This window comes from Pseudoliparis swirei, chromosome 17 (assembly GCF_029220125.1).
Source record: "Pseudoliparis swirei isolate HS2019 ecotype Mariana Trench chromosome 17, NWPU_hadal_v1, whole genome shotgun sequence".
NCBI lineage: Eukaryota > Metazoa > Chordata > Actinopteri > Perciformes > Liparidae > Pseudoliparis > Pseudoliparis swirei.
In genome coordinates, this window is record NC_079404.1 from 13,817,734 (window position 1) to 13,844,716 (window position 26,983).

The 26,983-nt window shown below is 42.4% G+C and overlaps 1 protein-coding gene across 2 annotated transcripts in view; it reads right to left on the minus strand.

Moving 5' to 3' along the window:
• Positions 1–354: 354 nt before the first annotated feature.
• LOC130207005 (leucine zipper putative tumor suppressor 2 homolog) overlaps positions 355–26,983 on the minus strand; it is a 40,870-nt gene continuing 14,241 nt past the window's right edge. Inside the window, exons 1-8 of one of the 2 annotated variants that reach the window (XM_056435355.1) lie at positions 21,596–21,808; positions 7,431–8,063; positions 5,732–6,388; positions 5,142–5,264; positions 4,803–4,949; positions 4,075–4,590; positions 3,573–3,677; positions 355–3,417 (exon numbers count right to left, since the gene is read on the minus strand). In XM_056435355.1, coding sequence (XP_056291330.1) covers positions 3,235–3,417; positions 3,573–3,677; positions 4,075–4,590; positions 4,803–4,949; positions 5,142–5,264; positions 5,732–6,388; positions 7,431–8,030 — 2,331 coding nt within the window. In that variant the 5' untranslated portion in view covers positions 8,031–8,063; positions 21,596–21,808 and the 3' untranslated portion in view covers positions 355–3,234. Of the gene's footprint in view, positions 3,418–3,572; positions 3,678–4,074; positions 4,591–4,802; positions 4,950–5,141; positions 5,265–5,731; positions 6,389–7,430; positions 8,064–21,595; positions 21,809–26,983 lie in introns of those variants that run through there. The other variant, XM_056435356.1, reaches the window with a different exon arrangement.

Below are 26,983 nucleotides of genomic sequence, written 5' to 3' on the forward strand. Positions count from 1 at the left end.
ATAGACATCCCTGTCCCAGAACCTCACATCAGATCAGGAAAAACTTGAGTTTTAGTGAGCTGGATGGTCTCCTCTGGTTTGATCGATATATATAATTGAGTAACATCTGCATAACAATAAAAGTTTATGGAGTGTTTCCTGATAATATTGCCCAAAGGAAGCATGTGTATGGTAAATAAAATTGGTCCAAGCACAGAACCTTGTGGAGCTCCGTGATTAACATTGGTGGTCAATGGGGCTTCATCTAATTGAGATCGATCTGATAAATAGGATTTAAACCAACTTGCGGTGCCTGAAATGCCAATCGACTGATCCACTCTCTGTAATAGGATATCATGGTCAATACTGTCGGTCGAAGGTGTGACAACTTGTTCTTTAATTAAAAACAGTCATTTGTACAAGAAATGTACACATAAAAATATACATGACAACTAGATACTTTATGAATTACTGAAAACACAATGTAAGTAAACATTAAAGAAATACACACAAAAGGATGAGAAAAATGCCACAAAAAAGAATACAATGTGTTAAGTTGCTTTGGTCTAGTCACAGTGGCTACATTTGAAATAGATATTTTGTCTAAATAAAAGACAATGTCACTCTGTTATACTATAAAGTGTTTTACGTATTTACACAGAAACAGTTGACGATGAAGAGAACTGAGATGTGAGGAAAAAGCAGAAGTCCGGGATGCACACAGTATATTTCAGTTTGGTTTGCATCTCCTGTGTTAATCTGAACCTCATCTGTAGTGAGTGAGTAACAGTCTAGGTCTTGTTAACAAACTAAATATGATTGGACAAACACAATTTGCTCCCATCAAAGTCCCTTCCCATTGGCTTCATGTAAATTGTTGCAGGTTTGTAATAATCTACAAAATCTCTCAAACCACAGTGGAGGTGGTGAGGTCATGCAAAATATAGACTGATCAAATTTGCTGATCACATTTACTGGAAGGGGTTGAGTTTTCAAGTATAAGAAACATAACACTTTCTTGGTTTGCATCATCTCTGACCACAACTTTACGAAGAAGTCACTGAAAAATAACCTTTCTCGTGCTTTTACAAACTAACGGCAAGCGCGAAACCCAAAGATGAAGACATGAATCGGTGCGATATTATGATACTGACAAATAAATGAAAGATCAATCAAAATGGAGAGACAACAGGTCAAAACTGAGCCTAAAATAAAAGCTCCTAACTGTGTTCATCAGCTGCAAAGTTTGGTCACCGGAGAGTTTGTGTCACACAGATAACAAATGTAAACATATGTTCATGCATTACAGTATTAGGTGCACTTATTCTAGGCTGCCGCCTCCATTTACAACTGATCCATCATTTGAAATATTGGTATGTGATATATATATATTTATGTACATATAGACGTTTCTTTTGTATACGTTGTATATTAAACTCAAACTTATATCAGTACTACAACAAAATATCTCCAGGTGCTATATATAGAAAAATATACAACATCTCCAAAACATAGATTTCCATTTCACTGTTATTCCTTGATATAGACTCTTTGTAAAATAAAAGCCATTTACTTTCCCCCCCCTGTAGAAACCCATCATGCTCAGTGTTGTACACAGCCCTGCCTTTACTGTGAAAAACAGCTTCCCATGTTAACATGCTCCCCTCGGTTTATATTCAGGGCTTTAACAGCCACCTTGCCTCGAGGACACTGGAGCTACTGCATGTGCACATTCCCACCTCACTGCTATCTGAACCACCATCTTCGAAAATATGATATAACAAAGACATGCAGGCATGCCAGTCTTGCTACCGGTATAGCAGTCAGTGAAGATTATAGTCATGGGCAACCTAAGAAGACTTTAAAAGTGATATTTGGCTTTTGGCTGTGAAAAGCTAAATAAAGAGCACTAATGGGAATGAAGGAGAAAAAAGGGGAACTCTGAAAAAGCATGCCTCAACTCTCAGTATCGTCCCCACCCAACTGAAGGAATATACTCCATTTTTAGCTTCCTGATACCGACTGCTGACTGATATAAAAATAGTTAGTAGTAAAAAGCAGAGATAGAGATGAAAAGAGAGAGTAGACATAGAGGCAAAGGCAGAAGGAGAAAGAGAGAGGAGAACCAACAGCATCCTGGTGATATCTCCCATGCTACGGTCTGCTTCCTATAGCGCTACATAATTGTGAAATGCACATGTTTATGTCAGAGTTTGGTGTGTTGTCTGAGTTGACACATTAGTCAGATGCAACGGCTTGAACGTTGATGGTCTAGAAAACATGAGCAGCGTCTTTTAAATGTTTGGTTTCTGTGTCCTCGTGGTTTGGGAAATGAGAGATTAGGATGTCCACATTTGAATGTCCAAACTGGTATGTTGTCGTTTCATGATTTGCTCCACAAGAACGAGTTGTACCCCAAACTAAATTGCACAGAAAAGTTGTGCAAAATGGTGCCATGTTTCCCTGGCTGTGATGATCCTTTTTACTGCATTGCTCTGGAGTGATAACAGTGAAGATACATTCTTATTCAAATACACACTGCTGAGGAAATCGAGCATGCGAACAACAATATTCCTATTCTTTTACCATTTTTTAAAATGAAATGAAATGCTGACACTCTGAACACAATGAAATACAAAGAGCAGATGTTTGGTCTTAGTTTCCCTTCGGTAGTTACTTGGAGCACTAGTGCAGTTGCTGTTGTTATTTGGACGGTGGATGAGGTCATCATTAATAGCCGCGGTGGTGTCGATGGGACTGCTGTCCTGTTGCATCATTGCATGCTGGTGGCCGGGTGTTTAACCTTGTGTGCTATCGCAAAAGGGTTACTGCACGTTGACCACACTGCTGTGCCTACATGTAGTTACATTGTTTTGCTTCAAGTTCCCGACTATTTTGAATACCCTGATTTGAACGTGGTCTGAGGAAGAAATACTTTCTTCTCTGCTTTTGCTCCCACAGAAGGAAGAAAGTCTTTGTGCTGGCTTTATCGTGGAGTGAAACCTGTTAAGTGCCAGAGGGGACACTTTATAAGGATTTATTGGACTACTGAAGTAAGAACACACCCTTGGGAGATTTCCCTTTTGATAGTGACGAGTGGTGAATGCTTGCTCAGTGGTCCAGGTAAAGACATGTTGAAGACAGTGCGGTATACGGCCTGGACTTCAATGTCTGATTAACATTCTCAGAGAGTCTTTTGTGTGTTGTGTTTCCATGTTTCTGTGCATATATTACGATAATTACGTGTGTGTGTGTTTAGATCTCAGTGGCGGTGATTTCCTCAAAGTGGATGTCGTTGCTGCCACTGTGAACCTCATAGTCCTCCATGTCCCTGTTCTCCAGCTCAAGACTCAGCTCCCTCATCACTCGCTCAAGATCCCGGTTTCTGCGGTACATCTGGATGTAGTTCTGCTGCAGCTGTTTCTGGTAGCGGATTACCTGTGTGGAGGGAAATAGGGTAAGTAAGAAAATCAGTTGGCAGGATCAGAGTGAGATATTTTGTCGGGTTTGACATTGAATGAAAATGACAGAGATTGAAAATCAATCATGAAGAAAACAATTATAATTTCTCCTTTCTCCTTGCTCCTGTTTACCTTTTCCTTCTCTTCCTGCCACACCCTCCTCTCATCCTCAAACCGTGACAGGTGCTCCTCGCCAGTCCTCCTCTCGTACATGAGTTCAGCCTTCAGCCTTTCCACCTGAGCGAATGAGAAGAAATGTTAGAAACTGAACCGTTTCAGTGGTGGAAGAAGTATGTACTTCCTTTACCTGAGTGACGAATACCACAGTGTAAACATACTCTGTTTCAGGTAAAGCTGATCGTTAGCTTCTAATAAATAAAGGTTCAGAAGTATGACCAGCAACATGTACTTTTGTGTTTAAAATTAAAATTGTGATTGTAATCATACATTGCAATATTCAATTATTAACACTGATGCATTAACATAAAAGCAGCATCAAGACACTTTTAACTACTAACTATATTTTAGTTTTGTAGTAGAATATCTAACATTGGATCAGGATGAAATACATTTTGTGAGAAAAAATCACAATATTTTCTTGTGATAGTTTCAATAATGAATAGAAACCTTGTACCTGGTGTCTGAATCCCAAAACTGCTTCAGCATTCTGCCTCTGAGCCTTGGCTTCGTCACTCTCCCCTCCCCAGACCAGATGAGTCTCCTCTGCATCTCGGTATAAAGATGGACTGGGACCGCCCCTCCCTGCCATTCCTCGACCCTGTTGGAGGGAGAGGCTCATGCATTGCCCTTTCATGATTAGACTTCCGGGTAGAGAGTGTCCGCTGTGATTGGAAAGCGTGTCACGGAGGCGGGCTGACTCTTCTTCCAAACGGCCCAGTTTCTCCCGGAGCAGCTCAGCTTCGCTCTTGCGCCTCTGGAGTTCGTTCTCACAGACTTCTAGCTCCAGAGATCGTGTCCGCACGGCCGTTCCGGCCTCGCGTGATCGAGCCTGGCTGGCTTGCAGTTCAGAACGGGCCTCTCTCAGCTGGGCCTTCAGCACCACAATGTCTCCGGCCTTCTGGCTGAGCTCGGACTGGATTTCCTTCAGCTGCTGCTTCAGGAGGGAGATCTCTCCTGACTTCTGACACACCTGGAGGGTCACGAGCAAAACAGTTAGACAGAGAGGTGGAAGTGCTGAAAATACAGACAAATGGCCTCTTGTGAAAGATTACAAAATAACATTTTTGGTGTGCTTGCTCCTTCAAGGAAAACCTCAAAGCAAAAATCCACTGCCAGAGTCAAAGAGTGACATTTAATCGCTTTAATCCCCAAACACCTCTGGAGTGTCTGACTCTCGCTCACCTCCCACTTAGTCTCTTCCAGACGTGGCCCCAGCTGGGTCTGCTCCCTCTGGATGGTGGCACACCTCCTTTCCAGCATCTCTCTGTCCTGCAGCAGTGAGGAGAAGTCCTCCTGCAGCTTCTTTTTCTCCTGCTGTAGTTGAAATACCTGACGACACACAGAGATCCGCATTTTACAACCGCCTTCAATACTGAAACAGATATGTTGATATTGAATAAGAAACGCAGTCTCAATGAAGGAACATCCAGACGCTCGACTAAAGCACAAGACCAGCTAAATAAGTTGAAACTCTTTCTCTCTGTGTAAATGTATTAAAAGCGTTTTAAATACTTAGCGTACCTGTAACTGTAATACCTGCTGCGCCCTCTGAGCCTTCTGAGAAGCCTGCTTCATCTTTGACGCACAGCTCTTTCTCAGCTCCTCCATCTCTCTTTCACAGCGACGCTGCTTCTCCTCATAAACCTTTCAGAGCAGAAGACACAGGTTAGAGGTCGGAGGTCAATGTTTTACCTGTACTTACATTATTATATCAAGTTATTTAAGTGGTGTTTTAACCCTTGTGTTGCCTTCGGGTCATTTTGACCCGATTAAATATTTTACCCTCCCCCCGCCTTTGGGTCATTTTGACCCGATTCAATGTTTCACCCTCCTGTTACCTTTATATTTACTAACATATTTTACCCTTTGGGTTCAATTTGACGCCAGCAATTAAAACCTCCAGAAAATTATTAGAATTAATATTGTTTTCCAAGTTTAAGTGTGAGGCACTTTATGTTTGTTTGTTGACTACCGAAAGAACACCGACATTAAACATTGAATGGGGTCAAATTAACCCGAAGGCGGCAGGAGGGTGTAATCTTGATTCGGGTCAAAATGACCCGAAGGCAACACAAGGGTTAAAGGTTGTAGGTTGGGCCAGTTTGTCTCACCTGGCAGATGGCCGCTTCATTCTCGTCCAGATTTTCCCGGAGCTGCTGGAGCTCCAGGTCTCGTTCCCTCAGTTTCTCCTCCAGCTCCCTCACAACCGCCTCGTAGCCCTCCACCAGTGGCGGCGAGTGTCCACAGGACCCGCTGTCGGACAGTGGCTGCCCGCGCCCGCTTAGCGACCCCGAGCCTGTGCTCTTACTGGATGAGGAACGTCCACTGTCTGAGTTTGTGTGGCCGTGGCTCCCACTCGGACCTGAAGTGTTTCGGCCCAGGCCTGGCACGGGCTCCAGCTGCACCCCGGAGCCAGACCCAGAGCCCTCACTGGGGGCCAGACTGTAGCCTGTGCTGCTGTGAGTAGGGAGGCTGGAGAGGGAGTTCCTCCCTGAATCTGACATGGAGTAGGACTGGCTTCCCCGAGCATTACGACATCCGCTGTAGGAGTTGCGCTTCCCTTCAGAGCCGGAACTGCTGCTCCCGCCGATGCCATTCGTGCCACTGGTGCTGTTGGACCCTCCAAGGGGCAGCAGGAGGTTGAGGCTGGCCTGGCTCTCTGACAGACTGCTTCCCCCTGGCCGTTGTGACAAGTACTGCACAGAGTGACGATTCTTGGGAATGACAGGTTTGAACGCTGTAGGACGGATCAGCACTTTCTCCATGTTCTGAAAGAACATCATTATAAAAAACAGCATTAGTGGTTGATGAAGGCTTAGCAGCGCTATTAGCAATGGCTGAATACAACTCATTAGAAAGAGGTGAGTGATATGCTGGCGGGTCACCCCTTTAGGCTCTGATTTGTTTAATTTGTTAAAATTGATATTCATGAGCTTCATTAAGCGATTTCCTTAATGATTTTCCTATCATCTAAGATATAGAGGGACAGGCAAGAGAGGGAGGGGATTAAAGGGCAGAGAAACAAAGAGGAGGGAGAAGATTGGAGGAAGAGGGGAGACGAAGACAGAGGGTGAAAGTTCCTCATATGTTCTGAAAGCATTTTTCTTAGTAATCTTCCTCAGCGTTCCCTAAATACGTCAGTGAATGTAAGCAAGCTCTGACTTTGTTTCTGCAGGGCGAGTAGCTGTTGAATGATCCATCAGAGCCGTAAGGCCAGTTATTAAGCTTCCCTCTGGATCGATGGAAATGAAAAGCCAATTAGGCTGATGTAATCAGCTGTAAAACAGATCAGCACATGCTAGAAACATGCTCACATTTGAGAAGAGAAAAAGTCCTCACAAGGATACTTAATGTCTTGAAGAACCAGCACTTATGGAGTGGCATGCTCAAAGGAGCTAGAACACTAGAGAGGTAGTGTTTCTACTTTCTATTCCAGCCGAGTGCCCTGAATGTGAATTACATTCAAAAACAATACTTTCAGGGGAAACTAATATAATTAATTTTTTGAAAGAATTACTTTTTTACATATAGACTTTCATGTCATTAGGAGCTTTCAGCTGCATCTCACAGATTTGATCCGATATACGATACAGTAGCTCGACTGCTACTGAATTTTCTTTTAGGCTGATCCTGACGTTGCTATTTAACTTTGTCAACTTTGCCATGGAGATCTGTTTTTCAATGACCTCAAACCTAGTTTTGCTTAGTTGTTTGTGCTGCAGGTTCTTGTTACTTATGGGCCAACACATCCACTGAAATACCTGCAATAAGTTTATCTGCCTGACCAATCTATTGGTCTGCTCCCCTCACCTTCTCCAACTGCCCGGACACTGGGATGAGTTTGGGAGGAGGCCCTCCAATGTTGCCATTCAGAGTCCTGTTGTCCCTTTGGTCCTCTGAGTCGCTGCAGGGGCTTGCAGCTGCAACGACCAGGTTGTCGTTACAGTCTCCAATCAGCACCTCGTCACTCACAAACCCCAAGTTTCCATTCGTGCCACCATCTACTGCTCCGGCGACCGTCCCATCGCCTGCTCCAGCAGAATTACCAGGCCGGAGCTGCTTCTTGGTGGGCAGCGGCGGAGGAAGAATCTGAGCCGAGGAAAGCGTTTGGTTGCTGATAACCAGCAGCTGCTCCAGGGAGCTTCCGCTGCGGAGGCTGTTATCATGGAGCCGGAAGCAGCTGGTGGCCGGCGTGGAGCGCCGTGACTTGGCGGTGAATTCGCTGGCGGCCCGGCAGTGTCTCTCCTGATACGTTCGGCCTGATATGAGGCTGCTGACAGAACCCATGGCGATCTCGGAGCTGCAGGGCCCACAGGGGGAATGGGATGATAGTGGCCGGCACTGCTGCACGTCGAGACCAGGATTCAGGTGGTCATTCACGGTCACAGGTAATGACTGGACCAAAGCCATGGCACCCCGACGGCGTCAGACCCACCACACACTCTGAGAGAGAAAATAAGAAAATGTATTCAAACAAACAGATCAACATAATACTTTCTTTCAATTATGTCACAACCAATTATGTCACAACCAAGTGTATGGCCCTTTAACCCACTAACATTTAAAGGAAGTTCTCCAAAATAATGTATTTTGTCTTTTCTGAGTGATTCATAATGCAACAATGTACACCATTTTTACCAGAGTAAATATGTTCAAACACATCACCCTGGTTTGATGTATTTGGTTTTCAGTATATTTTTCAATTAATTTCAAGGTAATTACTTACAAGGTACTAAATAGTCTGACTTATTTCTCAGATCTTTTGTCCCCATTTGACGCTGTTCGTACTTTGAGATCCTCGGGAAGGGGTCTTCTATCTATTCCAGTCTCTGAAGACTAAGGGGGACAGAGCTTTGGAGATAAGAGCCCCCAGGCATACTTTATTGTGTCTTCTGTGATCTCATTTCTGTTTTATGGGTTTTTACTATTGTATTCTGTTTTGTTGCTCTTTGACACATTTTATTTTATTATTGCTGTGTGTTTTTATTGTTTTGTATGTGAAGTACTTTGTTTTGATATGTACTTAAATACCGTTATTAGTTGTAGTAATAGTATCCACTAACAGGGCAGGAATTAGGACCCAGCAAAGACTGCTTCACAGAGCTGCACTGTGTGGAAACCAGTGAAACTTCAGCAGTTTGAATTGTACAGCAACACATCGAGATTGAAGACATGATACGATGTACACTGACACCGACAAGCGTAGCATCTTTAGAATATTTCACCAGAGTGTAGACTGAACTGGGAGTGCGAGGTGTTCCACTCTCACTGATATTTCTAAGTGGGCAGTGAAGTAAATGTTGCAAGCATATTTAACAGCTATTACTGTCAAGCAGCTGATTTTATTCAGTAAAGATTATGAATTTAGTTTATTGTCCACATATTTGCAGAGAAGGACACAGCTACAAAAGAGTTATTGAAGAGAAATCTTTTTCTCACTGTCTTAACAGGACGGTTGGATGATGGTTAGATTCCATCTTTGTGTTTCAGGATCATATTGTTTTACTTGAACGAAACAGACCCTCGTTTCTGCTGTCAGTTACACCTGTGCAAAAACGTCTGCTGCCTTTCCCCCCAGAAGACATTTGGACTCGAGACAGTAGGAAAAGCTCAGGTGTAAAGAATTAAATTCATGGTTATTCAAGGCATCATCTTTAATAATTGCCGTATCAAGATATAAGATAGAAACTTATTACAATTAAAAAAGAAAAACAATTATGGCAATGAAGCCACATTATTTCTTGATTTAAGGCATGTTGTCACTCATAAAAGTAATCAGCTAGAGCCACTTAACAGCTGTTTATATAAAAAATGTCCCCCCCACCGTGCATGTAACACCCTGTTAATTTTGTGTCTGTCTCCCCAGTGATTGATCATTCCCTGCACCTGCCCTCAGCCTCTCCTGATTGTTTCATTCCCGTCACCTGCCCCAGCCACTCCCGCCTCCCTGATCCCCGATGTCCCACACCTGTGTTTCCCCCTCTTATATATTCTCCCAGTCTTTGCCTTGTCCCCTGCCAGATTGTTGTGTGTTTTGTCCCTTGTGTCGATTCACTCATAACCAGTCTGTTTTGAAGTAAAAACATTTGTTTCTCAAACCTGGAGTCGGACAGTTCTTCTGCACGCGTGTGTGGCCCCGTGCTCGTGCGTGTGTCTTTAAATGGAGAGATATCAGAGGAGAGCCAGCTTCAGAGTTTCTCAGGTCACATTTAACCCACAAACAAACATATCGGCGCGTTCGGCTGAATCTTTCCTCTCTATTGATTCTACTATTTTGGTGATTTGATCACGTTTTTTTATCAGGGTTTAACAAATGCTTTTGTTGAAAATCCACTCAGTGTTTCGATCTCGTCTATCCTTATCTGTAGGATTACTTGTGATATCTATTGTGTAATAATTACATGGATGTTTCATGACTAATTAAATCAATTGTGTGAAGATTAATGCAGACTCATACCAACTAAATTACTTGGTTAGAAGCTGTATTTGTTTTTCGTATTAGTTAAGAATGAACCTCGCTACTGTATAACTTAGTTCCCTCTGTATTACTTTATTACTTTTTAAATTGTTTCTAACTTTTTAAACTTTTTTATAACTAACTTTGTATGACGTTTTAGTACTTTTCAAATCTTTTAAACTTTTTAATTACTTTAAAAGAAATTATAACTTTTTAGTACTTTTTTACTTTTTAATAATTTTTTATAACTTTTAAACTTTTTGATAACTTTTATATGATTTTGTATAACTTGTAAACCTTTTTATAACTTTTTAACTTTTTAATAATTTTTCATAACTTTAAATTTTTTATGACTTCCGTACTTTTTAAATTGTATTACATTACATTTTCATTACTTTTGTACTTTTTCATTTCTTTTTATACTTTTTATTACTTTTGTACTTTGTCATTACTTTTTTACTTTTAATTACGTTTTAATTGTTTTCTTTTATTATTATTTTTATTTTATTTTTATTTTTATAACTTTATTAATTTGTATTACTTTACAGTGATATTGATCCAATAACAGTTATATTTTTCCAGTTACAGCACTCAAAAAAACGATGCAAGCCCTGCTGAGAGGTGACACATTTAAATCTGATTTGATACATTTAATTAAATCAATTACACAGATGAACATATTTATATTTTATCGATGTAACACAAAACGTAGGAATTCTTTTTATTATTAGTTTTTTAAATAGGTTAGATGGGTGGGGCTGCACGGTGGTGTAGTGGCTAGCACTGTCTCCTCACAGCAAGAGGGCTGATGGTTCAATTCCCGGTCGGGGCAGTCCCTCTGTGTGGAGGTTGCATGTTCTCCCCTTGGCAGCGTGAAGACATGCTCAGGTTAATTGATCTCTAAATTGCCCATAAATGTGAGTGTGAATGACTTTTAATACTTTATTACATTTTTATTACTTTTTTACTTTTTTATAACTTTTTAATAACTTTTAGTTAATTTTTAATAACTTTTCATTACTTTTGTACTTTTTATTACATTACTTTTTCATTACTTTTGTACTTTTTCATTACTTTTGTACTTTTTATTACTTTTTTACTTTTTCATTACTTTTTACTTTTTATTACTTTATTACTTTCTTATTACTTTTTGTTACTTTTGTACTTTTTCAGGAAGTTTCCCTTTTTGATATGTTCAGCTGTTGGCAGCTATTTTCACCTATGTTCAGCTTTAAAAAAAATATTTCAGCTATTTCCAGACATTTTCAGCTATTTCCAGACATCTTCAGTTGTTCATTTCATATTTCAGCTATTTTCAAACATTTTCAGCAATTTATTTTTTATTTTTCAGCTTCAAGCTTTCAGATGTTAGCATTCCAACGCATGTTCAGCAGGAAATGCATTTTCTAGTTGTCAATGTCATTCACGAGACAGGAAGTGGAAAAAGCGAATGGATTTAGTGGAGACTCTGGATGACAGACACAGAGAGAATGAGTCACAGTCATCACCATCTGCAGCTGCGATTCTCCTGAACGTCCCTGTCTGAACCTGGTGAACAGTCGACCATGTATTACTTCTAAAAAGATTTTAAAAGCAGTTGCTTCACTGTTTCATGATCACGGTGCTCACACGCCAATCAAATTGTCTTTGAAGAAAGGAATAATCGTTTCACTTGGTCGTTGCACTATTTTTAGGATGAGAAACATGGATACATATTATTAACATAAATAAGTGGCAGCAGATTAAGTCCTTCATTTGCAGATAGTATTTTCAGTGTTAGATTCCCGGAGGGACCAAGAGGGGACACATGTCCTCAGTCTGTGGAGCCAAGACCAAATCTGTCTGGCCTAGTGGAATAATCCATCATCTATGTCTGCACACACACACACACACACACACACACACAGACGCACACAGACGCACACACACATGTACATTAACCTCCATACACAAAAACCCTGGATGCATCAACAGGGCCCACATCATTCATCAGTCATGACATTACAAGAATTACATTTTAACACGATGGTCATGTACATACAGGTAAATACATTAAATTTGACTTCTGCATAGAACCTACTCTGAGCATGAGGAGTCGTGGCTGCTGTAACACTCATATGTTTTAAAATACCCAAAACAATCTCCATCCGCACGAGAGTTTCAGCACCGTTTTAGAATCCGTCCATAGTAACACGCCTGCAAACAAATATCACATGACCTTTCACGTACATTCGGCATACCTTGTGGTTAAAGTACAACCTGTCCTTAGAATAGATTTTAGATAGCAGAATCCTCTGATATAATATGTGTGTTGCAAACTATTTCACAATAAAAAACAAACAAAAAACATTTAAACATGTACTATTTTGTGTTGATATTGATTGTGTTCATTTTGGCATGAAGTGGTCATGTTTCCGAGCACCAGAATCCTTTTAGAAAACCTTGAATGTGACTGTGCTACGTGCAGTCCTGGGTCTGGTTCTCCCTGGCATCCCTTCCCTTCAAGCCAGCATTAAAAACAACTATATAGGAACCAGCCAATCGCTGATGATTTTGTTTACTTATGTAGGTTATATAGAGACCTTCATATTACATTGAGTCTGTTTCATTACCAGTTAAAAGTTCCTCACAGTAACTTTAAGCACAATATTGTGAAACAATAGCTTATATTCTCGCAGCCCCGGGGCCTCAGTATGCTTCAAATGATGTGGTCGCCGGATCAAAAAGTGTGTTATCCTGCACTACATGGGAAATGAGAGGGGGAAAAAATGATTTGTGAATGTTCCTGCAGCAGGGTGGCTTAACTCCTGCCGGCTATATATTGACTAAACAGCATGTCTGTGACTATGTGACAGAGAGTGAGGAGGAGTGAAAGAAAGGAGACAGACTTCATGAGCACCCATGACTCAAGGAGATTAAGATATGTGTGGTATGTGATCTCTTCACTCCTCAGAACCTCCTTCCACCTTTTATTATCCAGCCGTGCCCACCTCTTCTTCACTCCCAGCCCTGACAAGAACCTCTCAGGCAGGGATAATAGAATTAACAACCCTGTGTGACCGTCAACCCGAACCCCTCAGTGCTAACCCTGTGACCCCTTTATGAGAGGAGGGGAGCAGGTCTGGCTGCCCTCCCACCCCTTTGACCTCAAAGGGTCTGTTTTTGTTCTGGCTACTCGGGCAACACATCCCAAAAACTGATTTCCTCCTCTGATGTTGCTCACTGGTTGTTTCTTAAAGTTATTGAAGCCCTCCTCTCCTCCACTTATTGGCTACATTCCTCTTAGAAAGTAAAACAATCCTTGTTCCACCCCTCCACTCATTCCTCCATCGTACACACATCCTCCTCTGCCTTTAACAGCAGAAGACGGGCAGAGAGAAACATTGTCACTAAAAATAGAAAACATCTCAAGTGCCTGAAATCATTCCGATAGTCTTTTATGAGGCGTTTTTCTCAGCGAGGCATTTGATTCGTTGTTCAAAAATAAACTCAACTAGTGTTGCAGCCAGCTATTAAGGGGTCAACCCAGGGCCACTTTACACTGCTTCCTGAAACTATCAAATGATGCTGAATGGCTTTAAAGCAGTGGTCGCCAACCCGTCGATCGCGATCGACCGGTCGATCTCGGAGACGTTCCCTGTCGATCTCCAAAATAAAATGAAAATAAATTCAAAAACACATTGTTCCTTGTTTTAGAACATTTTCTGAAGTGTCTTCTGAAATGTTTTCTTTCTGACTGGAAGATTGACGTCAGAAAAGATCTCCGCCTGATTCATGAACGCCTGTAAACGGGTTCTCTGACAGCCGTGTTCTCAGCTGTGCACCCAGAAAGAGGGAACGTACCACGACAGGTGGGGCGCAGGGGGAAATGCAGAAAGACCTTTATTGATAACTTCACATATTACACAAGCTCAAAGTACACCGACATAAAACTAAGTCATCAATAAATATATGTTGAAATGCCTGTACCTTCGTGTACATGTTTACGTTAAGGCATTAACAGGTTACGCCTGCGCGTGCGCGACAGCCGAGATTCTTGGCGACTTGCCAGGTCTTACCTCCGTGAGTTGGGCTTTTCTGCAGTTGTCCTTCAAAACAAAAGCTCAACATTGAGCTTTTTTCTTGTCCATAGAGCAATCTGGTTTACTTGAAAGTGATTGCAATTGCATTTATACTATTATTTGAAAAGGGACAGATGCAGGAGTCACAAATGGTGATTCTCATATTTATTATTATGAAAATTCTTTAAATCTGAGGATGTCTGTAGAGCTGATGTGAACGTAATCACCAACGCTCTGAGTTCAGAACCAATCCCAGATGAGAAAACGTTCATGAATACCAATTTTGCCCCGAAAAACTCGTCAGTGAAGTTGAGAAAATCACCAAATCAAAGACCAGGAGCTGACAGACGGCCTCAGACTGGCTGTCTGTGATTATGAACTAACTACAAGCTCACAGCCAGAGTTCAGTCACAGCCATCACTCTGACTGGAGTCACATGACGTGATGGCATTATGATGAGAGCTGAACTTACATGAGTTGCACTGACTGATCATGTTGTCAGTGTTGTGCTGTAATTGGATTGGATTCAATTTATTGTCATTGCTAGAGTCCAGGTACAGAAGCAACGAAATGTAAATAAATACAACATTTATATTGGTAGTTCATCCAGCTGTTCATTGCAAATGTGTTTTTTCTTGTTCATATTGTGTGCGGTTAACAAATATTTTACTTGTTATATTACACTTAAATTCTGTGTACCTGGTCACATCAATTTGAACGCTGGACCAAAATGACAATTAGGCCAAATAAAAAGTCATAAGTCCAGTCTGGACAGTCGTTTTCTCTCAACGCCTCAATAGGTAGATCTTGTCGTCATGAAGGCGGAGGTCAGGGATCTTGGGCTCAAAAAGGTTGGTGACCACTGCTTTAAAGCATTCTCACTGCTTCTGACAGGAACTGGAAATACACCAAGTGGTTGTGAGAGTTTTTCCTCCACATCCCACCAATTGGCCCGGGATGAGTAAGAGCAAAACTGCAGGGTGAAAAAAAAGGGGTTCAGAGGTTGCTCACTAACAAGATCCAGAAGTGGGGTCTGTGATGGGGAAATAATCCCGGGATGGTAAATCTGTTTATAACACCAATATTAGCCAGGAGAGGAAGCCCATTATTCCCCTCACAATCACATGCAGCCTCCGAGCTATTCCGGAAACTCTGCTGGAGGACGAAGTTAGAAAAGCAAGAATAAGTCAGAAGAATAAGAAGTTGGTTTAGCGGCAATAACACAAAGGCGGCTGGGTGGGGACGACGGTTGGGGCTTTAAGGGAATTCCAATACCAGGTAGCCCAAGGACCGGCTTTAAAGAGGCCTGAGCTCTTGGGAAAACCAGGCATCTATAATCCTGTTTAGACATTATTTGGCACACAGACACCATGGTCTGAGCCCCTTGAGATCTCCTAAAAGGAAAATCCAATGTAAAGAGAGACATCATTTCATATCTTTCCATCTCCTCTTCTGCTGAACACCAAACATATTACTTTTCTCTTTTTTATCATCTTACTGCCACGTCTGCCTCTTTCAGATATTGTCAAGATAACAGACGAGGATTAGGGTTGTTCTAACGTGGATAAAGGTGCCTAGAAAAGTGTGGTGCTCGCCATTGTGCTAATGCTTGGTTTTGTTCATGGAGATTCAAACTAATGCAATGTTTCCAGTCTGCTGGCTGAAGCAGCAAATGTTTGAAATCAATGAATTCAAATGATTACTTGATTAATATAAATGTATCTCTGTCTCAGGTAAAGCTGCAATAATTCTGTTTTTTAACACACACAACATCAACACATTATCTATCACCTTATCAATTTGATTACAAGTAACCACATGAGCTTTCACTTGGGAATCATGTGGACACTAAATATTTGTCCAAACTCTCCTTTTAACTCTGTTTTGGTTTCAACCAACATATCTGTCTGCTAAATGCTAAATGTTGAGTGGATAGTGAATAGTTGTGGTTTTTTAGAGCTTTTTAAAATTGATGCTATATCAACAGTGAACCAAATCATTAAAACTACTGTACATGCTATAAGAAAAACTATAACATTAAGGTAAAAAATAATTCAAAAGTAGAGCTAAGAGGAACTGCAGGGTTGGGTAATAATTCTCACTACAAGCGACCCCTGTCACTTTGAGCCATTTGGTCCATTATTAATATAGAAACATTTATTTGTGCAGCTTTAACCATTTAAGGAGAAATCCTCCTCACAAACTGCCATAATTTTCTTTAGGTCTTCCACCTCCTTTCTCCACTTTCATCCCTCCTTCCTGTTCCTGACTATTTTCACCCATATCCCTTTCCTCTCTTTTCTTGCTCGCCTGTCACTCTTTCCTTTTCCATCCCCCTCTCCTAAGACTCCCTGCTCACTGGTGTGTGCAGCTAGATTTTCTGCCCCTTATTTAACGGCAACACCACAGCGTGACTAACCGAAGGCAAAGCCAGTGTGAAGAGTAGAGCAACAGGTGGAAAGTATGACATTGTTAGATCAGGGATGGCACGGTATTCCCGAAAGTATCAGAATATGAGTGAAAATAAGAATAATTCCTTTCCATTTCTTGAGTTTATTTTTTAATGGGTAGTCATTGCCTGGTAGAGTTTCACTTGCAAGAGTCCGGTGTGAAGTTGAGAGCTTGTTCAGACCAGCAGAAATATTACACTTTGGTCAACAGAGCCTGTGGCCTTGAATAATCCTGAGACCAGTGGATGGAGAGAGTGAGAAAGGCCGAGAGAGACAGAGGTAGAGAGAAAATCAACAGGCTAGGTGAGTCGAATAATCCTCCATGGCTGCCAACAAAAGAAAATCCACATGTACAGGCAAGGCAGCAACACACAATACCTCAGCGAGGCAATCACTCAACACCTAATCTACTCTCCCATGTAGTTGTCACGTATATACACACTGAAAGTCTACAATAAAACTTCAAACAGGCAAGAAAATGGTATTGAAGTGAAGTCAGTCGACTCCACTGTAAAATGAGTTGAAGTTCTTTAATGTTTTGCCAGAAGACCTGAGGTTATAATAGACCTCCATTCCAAAACAATGACTGTCTGTCTGAGAGGTCGCTCACTGTCACCTCCTCCCACATGGCTTGGCTTTAAGGTCTTGCAGTGATTGTGTGTGTGTGTGTGTGTGTGTGTGTGTATGAGATTGCTGAATGCGTGCAAACCTACTCGGTCCTCATTAACCCACGCCCTCACTGCCAAGTCTCTTTTCACTCAAACCAGAGAGACATTGTCCTTTTGTGGCAAAGTAACATGATCATTGTAGCTTAATAAAAGAGTGTGAGTTCAGGTATTCTGTGGTATTAAAAAAACTCACAGAACAAAGGTTTCTAAAAAGTTGAAACGTGTGGAGTAATTGGCAACAGGTCCTCCCCCAGTCCGTTTTTTTCCCCTTCTTTTCTTTTACAACCGACTTGTTGCCGTGACAGACTTTAGCTTCTCCCTCTGTTTGGGTGTGTTGCTATGGCAGCGGAGGCCCACATTTTTCATGCACGAGGCAACATGAGATAGAGAGACAGGATAAGGGAAAAAGGAAGTAGCCGAAGGAAGAAAGAGAAAGAATAAGTGAAAAGGTGAATGAGTGAGTGAGTCTGACAGCAGACAGTTTGGCTCTTTAGCATCTCAAAGCATCTGGCCTCAATTCCAACGCTGGAGAAGTGGGGTGACTCGATTCTGTTTCTCTATCACACACACACACACACACACACACACACACACACACACACAGTCCCTGTGGGGGTTGACAGAGAGAGCAGCCAGTAATATATTGAAATGTGATGCAGTAGACGTCAATGACATGAAAGTCGCAGCACAGCCATGTGAAAACACTCTGGTCATTTGGGGGGAAAAAGTGCCAATTGCATGCATATTTAAAGGACCTGTTTGAAATGAGTTGAGAAATATATAATATAATAATATATAGCTGACTAAAGAAAAAGAAGTTGCATGAATATTTTCTCACGGTATTGCAAAGCAAAGCTTTGAGCCCACGTCAAGCTTCACCATGATAAATTACTGTATGCCTAGAAGTAAAGCTCTCAACTGAATGTACTTCTTTTGTTTGAGCATCTCTAGGGTATCATCTGACATTTATTGTGATACTATTGCCAATAACATACCAGAACTGTATTAAAAAAAGACCTCTTTTTAAACAAAAGAAGCCAGAAGCCAAAGTTCAAGAACAATGTTATTGTTTGCTTTCTTCCCGAGAGTTAGATGAGAAAGCTGATACCACTGAATGGTAAAGATTAAGCTACAGGCAGCACCTGGCTAGCATAGCTTAGCATAGATGCTGTGAACAGGGGCAACAGGTAGCCTGCTCTTTCCAATGTGTACAAAACACACCTACCAGCACCTCGAAAGATAAATAATTAACATGCAATATTTTGTTTACATCAAAATTAAAATGTGTGATTTCATGAAGGATGATGAGCCTAAACAATTTATTGTCCGGGGAGCAGCAAGTTCTTGGAGCCTCTGATATTTTACCTTGACAACTAAACTGTACGTTTGTAAAATTAGGAACTATCTCAACAAATAATAAGTAAATAAGTAAATCCCTGCTGTGCACAGCACTTGAGAGCTGAAAGGTGCTGGTTCACAGTCAGCTGGCAAAGGAGGAAATTGAGGTATCAGTAAAATAGGGGACATTCCTGGTCAGCTTCAAATGTTGGATTTTCCAGGAGGTTTTCCAGTCACTGACAGTTATCCAACAGCGGTCAGTGGTCAGGCCCGCAGACACTGGAAATACCAAGAATGCCGGTGGTAGAGACACAGAGATTAGTCTGGCCAGTGGACTACTGTTTGTCAGGATCAGTGGCCGGTTCAGCCTTCACTCTTTTACTCGGACGTAATACAATAATTGGGAGCAGCTCTGATCTCTCATCAGTAGGCTACAGGTCATTTTGACTTAAGCGTGCCGGTTACTGGAGTATATTTTGGAAAATCCAGGTCCTCAGTCTGTTCTGATTTCTCATTGCCCCAAATGTGGAGAGAAGAGTAACGTTTTACCTCTCTGAACTTCCCTTCCTCACCCCCTGCTGCTTTGGCTGTATAAACAGTGGAAGCCCATTGTTCCAGTTTAACATAGGGCAGATAGCAGAGAAGAAGGGGCCTGCTATCTCACACTGAAAGCAACAACACTTTGACTGACAATGTGACCCAGAATGTGAGGGAGGAAGAGGAGGAGGAGGAGGGAAGGGCCTTGATTGTAGAAGGGCAGTTAACTTACTACCAGGCTTCAGTGAGGACAAGTAGGCCACAATATCTGCTCAGCAAAGGTGTCACAGCTTGAGAGGGAAATCACAGTGCACGCACGCACGCACACACGCACGCACCCATGCATGCACACACACACACACACACACACATACACACTGCTACTAAATACAGCCAGGCAGCAGCTCTTACATAAGCAGCAATGCCTATTAACTGTGCCAATGTATACTTCACTTCCACTCATCTGAGAACAAATCCGACGGGGCAAAGAAGCCCATGAACACACGTCTTCAAATGCACTGTCCGTGTCGATGTAAACTGGAGAAAGATGGAGGGGAGGGGGGACAGACTGGTGTGGAAAACACTTATTCAGCAAACTGAACAGAGGCCATGCCGACGTCTGGCTGTCTCTCGATCTTCCTGTGTTTCTCCTCTCTCTCTCTCTCTCTCTCTCTCTCTCAGTCTCAGAGTTCCACCGTGCTTCTCAACTCGAGGCTTGACATAAATACCTGGCATGACACTTAGCTCGACGGGATTACTGGAAAACAACGAAGCCGAGGATAGGGAGTCAAATCGAAGCTAAATCCTGTTTCGAATCCTTTAACGGAGGTTTTTGGTTCCTATGAGTTACAATAAACTATCGAATAGAAAGAGAAAAAGAGAGAGAGCGCGCGAGAGAGAGAGAGAGATTACAACCTGGACCCGACTATTTGTGGCTATCTTCTTTCTAAGGAAAGAAGTGGAAAGGTATGAGAAACCAAAAGAGAAAGAGGTCTCACTACCTTTTATTTTGAGCTGCTTAATGCTGTACACACACACACACACACACACAACCACAGGAAGCATGAGTCAACACAGCTGGAAAGCGTTACGTATGCAACCTGCCACACGTGACACACATTTACTTCATTTGTTTTGTTCCGAGCAGATGAGGCAACACATCTTCTCGGTTTCTGTGTCCCCCAACTCTCACTCCCGTTGAGTGAAACTTCACGTCAACGTCTGTGTCTCGTCACCTGCTCATTTACAGCCGCAAAGTTCATCGAGTGGAACGTCACTCCTTCAAAACGCCAAAAGCCAGTCTGCGTAATTACAGTCTTCTCTCAAATGAAACCTCAACATGACTGGGTCAAACACCAGCTACTATAAAGAGCTGGGTGAATGGATGGCCCTCTAACCGTCCTGACTAAAAACATATGCTGACACATCACTCTTGGGCCAGAACAAAGTTGATGAGAAATGTGGCCCAGGGCACGCAAGGAGTCTTGTAATTACACTCGTAGGTAAGACAGAAGAGAAACAACTGCAGCCTGTGTCTCCCAAAGTGCTTCATCATCAAAAGAAACCAAGATTCCCTTTGAGACTTCTGGATAAAAACATGTTTTGTATTGGTCACACTTCTGAGACACAGCCTAATTGACTGATTTGGTGGAAATCTATCTCCTGCCTCATGCTCTTTCTTATTTTGAATGTATGTGTGTGTGTATGCATGTGTGTGTGTGTGTGTGTGTGTGTGTGTGTGTGTGTGTGTGTGTGTGTGTGTGTGTGCAGGATAACCCCTTCCTTCTCCTCTTTCCTCTTCCTCCTCCAGGCCAACCGTCCAGAGGGTGGGACAGCTTTTCGAGAGGGCTGAAATTTCAAATCAATACCCCGACATTCCGTAATGAGCAGATTACTCAGGGTCGGGATTAGAAAACCTGGGCTCACACCTAAAACGTATCATCCCACCTTAACAAATCCAAGCTAGTGGTTCTGTGTGTCCAACAAACTCCAGGGTCAAGAGCAGCTCACAACTTGAGAAAACTAACTTCAAACTAAGTCAGCTGATTCTGAATCATCCAGCTGCCTTCAATCTCTGATAAAAAGACAGGAAACCAAGTTTTCCAGCAATCCCTATTTGACCAGTTAGTTCTCAGTTCCTCCAGATTTTTGAAGACAACAACTTTTCACTGACATTCCAAAACTGGTTTCCAGTCCTGTTAAAACCAGTGTTGGCGCGTGAATGGGCCGGCCATGCAACTTTTGTCTCAAACTCTTTCTGTTACAGACCCTCCCATTATTTTCACAACAAGATGCTCATGAATACAACGTTTCCTCAGGCAAAATGTCTGTTAAAATGTAAACAAAGCCAAAGTGGGATAAAGGGCAGGGCAAAGAGAGCCTGAGTTTGGAGAGTTTAAGACTCACACACTCATTATGCAGACACATGCACCACCACACACTCTCTTCCTCGCTCCACACTCACCCCAGTGAGAGCTCGGCATCGCTGCCTCCACTTGTCTCCGTCTCGCTTGGGAGAAAAAAAGTAGAAGTCACTCCAGTCTCTGTTGGCTCAGGTTCTCCCCGTCCCTCCTTCGTTTCCCCGGTCGTCTACCTCTTCTCTACAACACTCCAGCTTCCTGCAGCGTGCCAGGACCTCATATCCTGACACAAGGACTTTCAAATGGAAGCCCCCTTATTTTCCTGTCCTGTCCTCCTCCTCCTCTCTCTTCTCACTTCACTCCAATGTTCCTCTTCTCAGCTTTCCTTCCCTGCTGTCTGCCTTAGCACCGCCTCCCCCTCCTCCTTCTCCTCATTCCTCCCTCCCCTCCCTTCTCTCACTTTTGTCCGCCAGCCCCCCTGCCTCTCGTCCCCCTCTTTCAACACACACACTACTCTCCTCTGCCTCTCTCTCTCTCTCTCTCTCCACCCCTTTTTCTTTTCAGCCTGAGCTTCATCCATCCCCTTCTCTTTCACACATTCTGCCTCAACACAATCCTGCATCAGATTGAACTTCTTTAAAAAAAAAAATCCATTCTTTGTGTTTAGCGTGTGTGTGTGTGTGTGTGCTCGCTGAACAACCCACAGGGGCATTCAGGGGAGCACAGCAATGATCAAACAGCATTGACTACATTGAGAGCTGCAGGCGCTACAGAGGGAGGGAGGGGGTCAATTCACTCAAATGGGGTAAATTTCGTAACATGTTTCTGCTCATCTCGTGCCTGCACTGCACTCGCTCTGTTGTGCAGAGTTTTAATCAGCAGGTAACAGAATGAGTGGAGAGGGATTGAAAAGGTTGTGCATGTATTTTGAATGATGTGTTGATGCTGTAATAGCGATTATTTTAATTCTCAATTCATCTTTTGATTATGCATTGCTCTACATTTGGGGCATGTGACACCATCAGAGGAAGCCACATTGTGATCGCTCATATTTTATGGCCTCGGTTTTCAAACGCTTCATCGCCGTGTGACAGAAATGTTGTTTTTTCTTTCTTATCCTTTTATCCTGTGACCTTTCAGGTTTATCTCGAAACTGGGTGGTCAACCAATGAACCAAGTAAAAAGTGAAATATGCTCATCACGAGTTCCTGGAATTCAAGCTGATGTCTTAAAATGTTGTGTTTCGCCTGACCGATGTTGCAAAACTCAACAAAATTAAAATCGCAATAAAATAAAATAGAGAGAGAGAGAGAGAGAGAATTTTTTTGCCAAACTTATTTCATAGCTCGTATCGGAATCTAAAATATCTCCGCAACTAGTGGATACATCTCCATGAAGGTTTGTAAATATAGTCACGGTTCCCGGAGGATGATTGCTAAGGACTCTGGTGAATTAAGGAATTATACTTGCATTCTTTATAATAGTGACCATAAACAAGAGTGTATGGTCTCAATCGCGAGTTACAAGTCTTCTTTAATACAGCATAGTGTTCATTCAGTAAATGATGGTATGATAAAGCGAGGTGAGCTTTAGGCTGCGGCTACCTTGTGATTAACAGGTTGCTACCATTACTTTGCAAATACTTCCAAAACTACTAACATTTCCATCAACCTCAGAAATAATGTGTGTGTAGTGCTAATAAGCAGATATTAACATGCTGACAAACTGAACTAAGATGGTTGACATGGTAAATATACCGACTTTACAGCCCATTACAAATCAGACAAAGTTAACCACTTTAGGTTTTTATCTTGTGTGCCACTATAGAAAACTAGGAGGGCTGAGTCATGCTGTAGGAGTGAGTACGTTTGTGTGTGTGTGTGTGTCTTCTCTCTCTCTTTACTAGAACTGCCCTGCACCTCCCTTTGGGTCCCACGGTAACAAGTGAAAAGAAAGTTCCCGTCTGTTCTCTGACTTGGCACTTTACTGACATTAACACGGCCCATGTCTCCATGCTGAAAATACTACACCAGAAAGCGTTTCAGTCTATTGTGTGTGTGTGTGTGTGTGTGTGGTATTTGTGTTACTATGTGTGTATGTTACTGTTTGTCTCTGTGTGTGTGTAAAAAACTATAACAAATACATCTTTGCAGGCTTTTAACATAAAAACATTCATTTCTGCAGCTTTAAATTGTCTCAAACACGTATTAACCAAAAATAAGGAACTAAGTAGAAGTCTTTTTGAAAGTGACCTTGCCCCGGCAGGCCGTGGGTGTCGTTGTGAGGCGACTAATGAAGGAAGGGGACAGCTGGGCTGGGACAGGCTGAGCTTGACTGGAGGAAAGACGGAGAGCCGAGCAGACAGGAGATCTGTAATGGAGACGGTGGAAAGAAGAGAGGAAGACAGCTGCTGCCGTGTGGACAACACATAATGATCACCCGACATATCTCACAAACTCTGCCATTTACTGTGAGGCCTTGGACTCATTGTTGTGGAACTGCTCGTCAGCCAAACACAAAACTCAAAACTGTGCTGTAGCTATCCAACACCGATTGACACATATGAGTTTAAAGGGAGGCATTGCAGAGGAGGGAGTGTGTCCAGAAAATGAAATGTGTGTCATCAGAAAACGGACTAACACAACTTCTCTGACTTCTGAGAGGTATTGCTGTCACCCGGCTGCCGTATCGAACAACACAGGCTAAGCCACAAATTCCTGACCCCTTGACCCCTCATCTCTTCCTCCTCGAAACCTTCCTTCCCCCTTGTGTGACACACTCAAACTGTCATCCATCTCCAAACCCAATCCCTAACCGGACACCTCAAAGATGGAGGCCAAGACCCCCATTTCCATAAATGTGTGTGCATGTATATGTGTGCGCATGGTGTGTGCACGTGTGTGTGTGCATCTGTGCGTGTGACAAAGTGACCAAAGCGGGTCACTCCACAGTGAGCCCACACAAAGAAGCAAGACCATTGATCAACGTCCTCAGCGCCCAGAAAGACAGGAGAGGAAAAGAACAACCCCAAAAGGGAGGGAGAGAGAGAAGAAGAGGCGGAGGAAGAGTGGGGGATGCGTGAGTCAGCAAATATTGAAGGTCAACAACGTCAGAGAAGGGTTTTCCCTGCAGAGGGTGTTTTATTTTTCGTGTGTGGTTCTTCACCTCAGAGCGTCTCCCAGCGTGCTCCACCTGAAGGTCTGGGGGAAACAGGGAAATAGCAGCGAGCGCTCATCCCAGGACCTCGCTCCGCTCTCAGCCTCTTCTCCTGCACTGTGGCCTGAGGGAGAAAACTGACCTGTTGATTTAAAATACACTAATGCTTGCAGCATTTACATTGTAATAAACCTGCAATACTTTTGGGGGCACTTGGACCGCAGCAAGAACAAGTGGTAAACACAGCTTTGACCTTTTAGGTTGGTGAACTTGACTTTATTTACACACTCAGCAGTTACAGAGCAACATTATCATGTATTTGGAGTTGTGTTCATGTGCACATTAGGATTAGAAGTAGAAACAGTAAAGTTGCAGGACGAACATCTAAACTGTGATGCTGAGCCAGCAACTTCCGGGTGTGAAACCTGAAGTGCGTTGTGAACTACTTTGTGATTCACATGTTACTATCACAGCATTGTCCGGTCTTCGTTTACAGTGTTCACTTCCTGAAAGTCAATTTGAACCTTTTAGGTCTCGTAAAAATGTCCTAGTCAGAGTTTGGTTGTACTTAACTCCTCCCTCTTTTGTGACTTCTGTTTGCAAAAAGAAAACAAGATGGCAAAGCCCAACTCGAGGCTTCAAAACGAGGATACCCACTTCTTATATTCAGTCTATGGTAATGCCGAGGTGAGCGACTCACACATTATAATATTGATGACAGCCGCGTCCGGAATGAAGGGGCACTGAGTGGTTGAGGTGCTGAATCGCCGTCTGTTCTGTCCTGAGACCTGTGGTCAATGTCCTTTCTCGTCTCTCTGCCTACTCATTTCCTGTCAGCTCTCTTCTTCCAAATGCAGGCATCTACTAAAGATAATCTGGACTTTGGCAGATGTGTGCAAGTAATGAATTTAGATGTCTTACGTGTTACTATGTATTTATTTTTGAGTTAAATCCATAGTTAAAGTTTATCTTTGTGGAATCGGCCCCTGAACACAACAACCCAAAATACCAAGCAGCTAATTATGACCCCAACTCTAACATGAAAAGTATATTACTGTGCATTTATTTGATACAAACTCTAATCTTACATATAACATTTTGTATGTGTCATTGCATGTGCTTCCTGCTTCAAAGTATGGAGAACAAACAACTTCACTGACTCATTTAAAGATAGAAGACAAAAGGGAGAAGACGACTATTGATTTTGGCCCTCGCGTCCCGGGGCCGGGGTCAGTCCTGACCCTCAGAGCTGCTTTTAGGAGCCACGAACAGATGCTGACGCAGCTCGTTCACAGCTATTGTCATAAACAGAAAGAATGTAGGAATATGGACAGTCACACAAAAGTGTTGTGAAAGCAGCCGCTGGAGTTTGATGTTGTCCTTAGAAAATCCGATGAATGGATAACAACATCACACAGCTTCCTCGTGCATTGTTCAGCCGTCACAACAAGAAAAGAAGAGACGTTCGAATAGCATTATTATGGAGCAAACATGGCATGAAATCATATGTTGGTCTGTCAACAGAAAATATCACAAACCTGGAGGTCAGTTGGGCTTCAGGGGAAGGTACAACTGGTTAAAGGGGCGATCCGGATCAGGGATTCCTGCCATTAGATGAGTATTGTGTTTCAGCCATTTGAGGCCTGATTTAATGGCCCTGCACTTTTTTTATTGTGAACACCGATGTGACACAGCCTGATCATCTGCACCTGATGGGGTTAAAGCCATCAATCTGTCCTAACAGGGAGCCTCAGGAGGGCAAATGGTCACGGTCTTCCCTTGGGGACACATGGGAGGATTGGGGCTGAAATGAGTGAAATAACATGATGGGGGTTTATTCAGATGTCCCACCCCCTTTTAAATTGATAATTCTTCTCACTAATGTATATATACACACACTTCACAAATATAAGAGATATGGAGGGCTAAATAGGGATTAAAATGGAAAGAACCACTGTGTTGAATAAATACAGGTTATCCTTGTGACAATAAAATCTATCATAGATTTCGACCTAAAGAGGAACTTGAATGTATGGACTAAATTTCATGGCAATCCATATTTTAATATTAGTACATTTAATTTAAAACCACAAATCGACCTCATGGTGGTGTGACAGGAGAAGTCAGGGTATCAAAGTCCCTATATGTATTCTCTAGCAACCATGAAATTAATGTGTTTGCCAAATTTAATGGCAACCCATCGCATGGTTGTTGAGATAATTCAGTCTGGAATAATAATGACTGACCGACGGCCATTACTGTACAGTTGCTTGGCTAGTGAGTCTACAAATCAAGAAAGGGCTTCTAGAAACAGGTACACACACTGAACCCCCCCC